Consider the following 6,739-nt stretch of genomic DNA (forward strand, 5'->3'; position numbering starts at 1 on the left):
GCCTTCCTATACACATAAGAAAACTTGACTAGCCAGTTTCTTGATATGAAACCATACACAAACGTACTAGGAACGACAGGAGATGAGAATCGTGTATGTCTGTCTTAAAAAAACCTACCACACTCGCTGAATCCACCTCCACCTCCAGCCTTCTAATACCACAATTCCACGCAATGCACAAGCCATAATACACTCCCCACAGTTCCGGATGCCGAGCAAATCCCAATGTTCACCATAATGGGAAAGGCTTCTGGATTTTAACACAGCTGATACACCGTTTGTATTTGTGGAGAATATATAAGCATCTTCACGCGTAGTTTAAGACCAACAACAGTTGGACACTCTTCACGTTAGATTGGCACAGAGAACGTGCAAGCCCCCATCTTTCTGGTTTCCTCCTTGTTTTGTACTCCCTCTGTTTCATTATAATTGTCGTTTTAAGTTTCAGCACACGGATTAAAGAAACAATTAATTTTGTACATTTCCTATAAAAAAACATTATTACCTATACACCTAACTATATTTCAACCAATAAAAAAATAAATTTTGCATAAAATTAATAAATTTTGCATTGAAAATCGAAAACGACAATTATTTTATAACAAAAAAAAATTTTCTAAAACGACACTTAATATGAAACGGAAGGAGTAATAAGTATTTCTTTGCTTTTCTTTTTGAGTTCTTTATTTTCCATTTTTAACTTTATTAGTACTGTTTTTTTTCTTTACTTTAAAACGCATAACAACAAAAACGTGGTCGACGGAAAAATGTGGATTGTGGAGCTGTCTTTGACTGAGACCCACTCAGTTTATTAACGCCGTGAAGATTTCCTTCGTTCTATTCAAAAAAAAAAGATTTCTTTTTTTTTTTTTTTTTTTATGGGTTCGGGTCTTCGGCCTTAATCCCCCCCCAGGCCCGGGGCCGGCCGGCGCTGATACCGTGAACATGGCGTAAAGCACCCCTCCCCATGGGAATCGAACTAGGGGTGCAATGGAACCTACTCCAAGCACTAAACCACTAGCCCAACGCACCTTGGGTAAAAAAAAAGATTTCATTCATTTACGTTTTTCTCAGTTGGACGATAGTATCCTCGGACATATGCATATACAATAAGGTCATTTTTGTTTGTTGGATGAGGTGATTAGGTCTCAAATCAACCTGTAATATTGATTTTATGGACGACAACACCAACTTCATTTCGCTTCCTTCATTGTATTGTTATTCTTCGTTACGTTCTGTTATATTTTTTTTCTTGTCAAGATTGTTGAATTCAATTATAATATGATCCATGGCAATTATCAATTCTGACGGTCGACATGTGAATTGACTTCAACCTTCAGCTTCTGCCGCATTTAATTACTAACCGACGGCTTACAGACCTTAATAGACAAACATTTAGTAGCATCTCTGCATGAATCACGAGTTAATAACAATTATAATAATTAGTTTAAAAATGTTTCGAGTATTATTCAAATTCTAAGTCTATGTCATTTATTATCAAGAGCACTTACAAACTGCCAAAGAGGCTTGACTCTGACTTGTAACGCGTTTTGCTTGATTCTATCTTATTTCACCTTATTTGTTTTCAATTTATATAAATATATATATTTTCCCCACATTTGAGAAAAAAATATATATTTTTTGAATTCATTCAAAAAAAAAAGAATATATATTTTGGAGGTATGGTCGATTTTTTGTTAGCATAAGATACCAAAGAAATTTCACCACCGGAACCATGAGGAAAAAATACTTCATTACAACTTTGATTACTTGATACGTACTTATATCACACTATGATTCAACTTGTAGTGGAGGATTCGAGTTTTAGTCTTAACCAACATGAAATATATATATATCATAATTTAATTATGAAACTCACTGTAATTTTGTATATGGACTTCATTTGTTTTTAACGAATTTTAAATTGTTTCTACTGATGTCGTATACATTATAAAGGGTTTCTTCAAATGTATATAGAATACATACCAACCATATATGTTTTATATTATATTATTTTTATTTTTCTATGTTTTATATTATTAGAAAAAAAAGAATGTTATTATTTGAGTTTGAACAAAATATTTGTTACAAAATGTCTACTTACAGGATGTCATATTTTGCAACGGCTAGTTCAAGCTGCTAGGAATGTTCCTTCTCCATACTTATCAAAAAGTTACATTGTTTGATAACAATGACTTCAAGAAAAAAAAACAATTGTAAACAGACTATCTAATTAATCCATTTTAAAAGGACCACTACATACAATTTAATCTGCAATAAAACTGAACTTAAAAAGAAAACGTACATAATAGACCATCTGTTAAAGAAACAAAACCTACGCTTTATTTTTGAGTAAACACCGGTTCATGCAAACACCAAAATAGAACAACTGGTATCTTTTTGACTTGCAACCATACTACGTAGGGCAAAACGGTCATTCACGATGGCTGGTGTTTTGTTTGAATTCGTCCTCCTAACCAGCGCACAACCAATAATTAACTAGCGTCGTGAAGAGGGGATAAAATCGCAATTTGACTAAAAAGCGTTGAACGTGAAGAACAGTGAACCGAGACGCATTTCCCGACTTTGATTAAAAGAAACAATAAACAGAACACGTGGTTATTAAAGGACGCATAATTAGATAAAATTATAATTTATTTTATTTTTGTGATTGGAGGAAAAGAAAGTTTTATTTAAGAGGCCACCCCATTTCTCCCTCGTGACAAACTCAAATTTGCAAGAAGAAGAAGAGAGAAACTGAAACTCAGAGAAATAAAGATAAAGCAAACTGAAGAAGAAGAAGATTATAAACGTTTTCTAGTGGTTTTGATTCGTTTCTTCCAAGTCGCTTAACGATGTCGAGTTCTATGGAGTGCTCTACTACTCGGAGATCTTCCTCAGGGAAGCCGAGCTTCTCGCTGACGTGTAGTCGATTGAGTCAGTATCTGAAGGAGAACGGTAGCTTTGGAGATCTCAGCTTAGGGATGTCATGCAAGCCTGACACCAACGGTAAGGAGCCTTCTCTTTCTTCTGCATCCAGATTTTTTTTTTTCATTTTTTTAATTCCCTGAAATCATACTAAAAAGTTAATCCATTGACCCGAACTAGTAACACAAACCGGTTCTTAGAGTTATTTCATCTGGAATTAATAGCTATAATTTAGGTAGGAATTAGACACGTTTGTTGACTTACATCTCTATGCGTATGAGTGTGTAAGTTAGGCTTGCGTGTCTGATTCGTTTGATAGTGGTTAGCCTTTTGTTTTCTACCTAAAGTTTGCTAAAATTGTCAATGAAAGCTATGGAACAGAGAGAGATCTAACTTGTTTGGATCATACTTGCAGGCATGTCACGTAAGCCTACAACAACCATGAGTTTATTCCCTTGTGAAGCTTCCAACGTGGGTTCCATGGCCGCTGCTCAAGATGTTAAACCCAAGAATCTGTTTCCTAGGCAACCAAGCTTTTCTTCCTCATCTTCCTCTATCCCCAAGGAAGATGTCCCCAAAATGACACAGACTACTACTAGGTATGTCCGGTTAAAACTTATAAAGCTGATGTATAAAGTTATTATTATTTTTTCTCATCTCTTGACTAAGTTATGTTGCTTTCTTGAAACACAGATCTTTGAAACCAGAGCCTCAAACTGCACCGTTGACTATATTCTACGGCGGGCAAGTGATTGTGTTCAATGACTTCTCTGCTGAGAAAGCCAAAGAAGTTATGAACTTGGCTAACAAAGGAACCGCTAACACCTTCACCGGTTTCACATCTACTCTTAACAACAACATCGCTCCTACCCCAAACCAAGTTCCTCATCTCATGAAAGCAGCAACTCAAGACCCAAAGCAAACCTCCTCAGCTGCAATGGCATGTGGTAATCTTTCTCACCCTCTTTTTGGTTTCCATCTACTTTTAGCTACTTTTTTTGGTTGTCATACATACAGCTTCTAACAAAGAATTGTTCATTTTTATATTACAGAACTTCCGATTGCTAGAAGAGCTTCACTTCATCGGTTCTTGGCGAAGAGAAAGGATAGGGTTACGTCAAAGGCACCATACCAGTTGAACGATCCAGCCAAAGCGTATTCAAAGCCTCAAACCGGAAACACCACCACCTCTTGGCTTGGTTTAGCAGCTGATATGTGACGTGATATCGCAAAATAACCACAAACCGCACCGGGCTATTCTTTTGACGTTGCATCAATAAAACAAGAAGAACAAAACTCCTGCGTCCATGGTTCTTAATTATATTTTTTTCACAACTATTCAATTAGTAGGAAACTTCATATATTTGTATGTATTTGATTATGATTAGCGATCAATTATTGTTAGCGTCTGTCTTTTCTAGGTATTGTATCATGCTGTCTAAATCCCCATCTCTGGGTTATTTCAAAAATAGTCTCGTATGTTACTGATTTTGTAAGAACAACAAATTTTGTTGACGACTACCATACTTTAGTTTTTTTTTTGTTTAAGCAATACTTTAGTTTCGTTTAAATATTTCTTTATTAATCTATTTACAAAGAACTGCTCTTATAGCTCAAATGAAGATAAAATCATATTCCGATGAAAATAAAAAGACATGTATGTATGTCCTTAATTTCGTGTGTTCTTTTATTACGTCCGTGGCGTGTCTTGATTGCTGAGGAAAAAAAACATTTAGTATTAAGAAAATCGTTAAATTGGTTCTCATTTGCTTAATTTTCCAACCTACTACGTACTCTAGTTCAATTTATTTAATCGCATTTTATCATCTGCACCAATGAATTAGCACGAGTTTAGTAGGTGTAACAACAGGGAAAAAAAGAAACGTGGATCAATCAACCAAGCCTCTAGAAAGTAGACCATTTACATATAATTCAGCTAATCCATCTTCTTCTTCTTCTAGCACTGGTAACATTTTCATCTAACGACCGATGGATTCAGATTCCGAAATCGCATACGACTATCCGAGGTATAGAGTCTACAAGAATGGCCGTATCGAACGCCTCGTGGCCGACACCTTCGTTCCACCTTCGCTACACCCTGAAAACGGCGTCGTTTCCAAAGACGCCCTCTATTCACCGGAGAAAAACCTCTCTCTCCGGCTTTACCTATCTCATAGAGCCGGTGAAGACAAGAATAAGAAGAAGCTCCCGCTCCTCGTCTACTTTCACGGCGGGGGTTTCATCATGGAAACAGCTTTCTCTCCTATTTACCACACTTTCCTCACGTCGGCTGTCTCAGCCGCGGACTGCATCGCCGTATCGGTGGATTACCGGCGTGCCCCTGAGCATCCGATCCCCATCCCGTACGAAGACTCGTGGGACGCGTTGAAATGGGTGTTCACTCATGTCTCCGGGTCTGGTCCGGAGCGCTGGGTGAACGACCACGCCGACTTCAGCAGAGTGTTCCTCGCCGGAGACAGCGCCGGAGCAAACATAGCTCATCACATGGCTATGAGAGCCGGAGAGGAGAAGGGAAGTTTCGAAATCTCGGGGATGGCTCTGTTTCACCCCTTCTTCTTTTCGAAAGCTCCGTTGGAGGAGGAGCACGAAGCTGCGGCGGCGATGCGATACATGCAAGGGATGTGGGAGATCGCGAGTCCGAACAGCGAGATGGGAGTGGAGGAGGATCCGTGGGTTAACGTGGTCGGGTCGGATATGTCCGGGTTGGGTTGCGGGCGTGTTTTGGTGATGGTGGCGGGGAACGATGTGCTGGCGAGGGAAGGTTGGGGTTACGCGGCAAAGCTTGAGAAGAGTAGTGGGTGGGAAGGGAGAGTTGGAGTGATAGAGACTGAGGACGAAGATCACATCTTCCATATCAAGAATCCTGATTCTGTTAGTACTCGTCTTCTTGTACAGAGATTTGCAGAGTTTCTTAAAGATGACATAAGTTGTCGACTTTGAGCTTAGACTAAACACACACACTTGTTGTAAAATTTGAATAAACTTGTGATACAATGTGATTCCAGTACGTTTTTGCTTTTATTTTCGTTTTATCCCCCTTTAAACCGGAAAATTTGGTATTATTCGTAAGGCATATTTTGTTTGATACTCTGAGGACTGTGTTCAATGACTTTTCTACCGAGAAAGCCAAAGAGGTTATGAACTTGGCAAGCAAAGGAACCGCTAGTATGTGACGGCATATCACGTCATATATCAGCTGCAAAGGCACCATACCAGTTTAGCGATCCAGCCAAAGCGTCTACAAAGCCTGAAACTGAAGATAACACCACCTCTTGGCTCGGTTTAGCAGCTGATATGTGACGTGATATCGCTAAATAACCACAAATCGTACCTGTTATTCTTTTGACGTTGTATCAATATTCAATAAGACAAGAAGAACAAAAGTCAAACCGAAAATAAAATCGAAATTACTAACTCATTTAGAGGTTTTTTCTCCCAGACACTTGTTTCTAGGAAGGTTGTTAGAGCAGCATTATTGGTGGGACGAAGAGAGAGAGAAAGAGACTCCCTTGTTTTGTTTTGTTTTTTTTTTTTTTTTCTGGTCGTTAGGGACAGCCCTTAATCTCTTTCTTCTTCGGTTCTCCCCCCCCCCCCTCCTCTATGGGATGTTTTAAAGGACTCCCAATAATGTTGCTCTTACCACGCGGCCCTAATGCTTCGTCCTCCTTTCTGGTGTCAGTTTTTTCACAGTTTTGTGGAACATCTCTGAAAATCCCTGCAAAACTTTCAAATTACTTCCAACTTTACCAGTAACCAAAGGATAATACAGAGCTTTGGTCTTTACCCACCG

The 6,739-nt window shown here is 38.5% G+C and overlaps 2 protein-coding genes across 2 annotated transcripts; both read left to right on the forward strand.

The window, feature by feature from the left end:
• Positions 1-2,679: 2,679 nt before the first annotated feature.
• On the forward strand, positions 2,680-4,424 carry LOC106292823 (protein TIFY 10A-like). Its single transcript, XM_013728482.1, has 4 exons — positions 2,680-3,009; positions 3,344-3,527; positions 3,622-3,875; positions 3,981-4,424. Exons 1-4 carry the CDS (start codon positions 2,856-2,858, stop codon positions 4,145-4,147), a joined length of 759 nt encoding a protein of 252 aa, XP_013583936.1. The 5' UTR covers positions 2,680-2,855; the 3' UTR covers positions 4,148-4,424.
• Positions 4,425-4,789: 365 nt separating this feature from the next.
• On the forward strand, positions 4,790-5,970 carry LOC106293247 (probable carboxylesterase 1). The gene has a single exon (XM_013728903.1). It carries the CDS (start codon positions 4,918-4,920, stop codon positions 5,887-5,889), a length of 972 nt encoding a protein of 323 aa, XP_013584357.1. The 5' UTR covers positions 4,790-4,917; the 3' UTR covers positions 5,890-5,970.
• Positions 5,971-6,739: the final 769 nt, after the last annotated feature.

This window comes from Brassica oleracea, chromosome C5, assembly GCF_000695525.1.
Source record: "Brassica oleracea var. oleracea cultivar TO1000 chromosome C5, BOL, whole genome shotgun sequence".
Taxonomy (NCBI): domain Eukaryota; kingdom Viridiplantae; phylum Streptophyta; class Magnoliopsida; order Brassicales; family Brassicaceae; genus Brassica; species Brassica oleracea.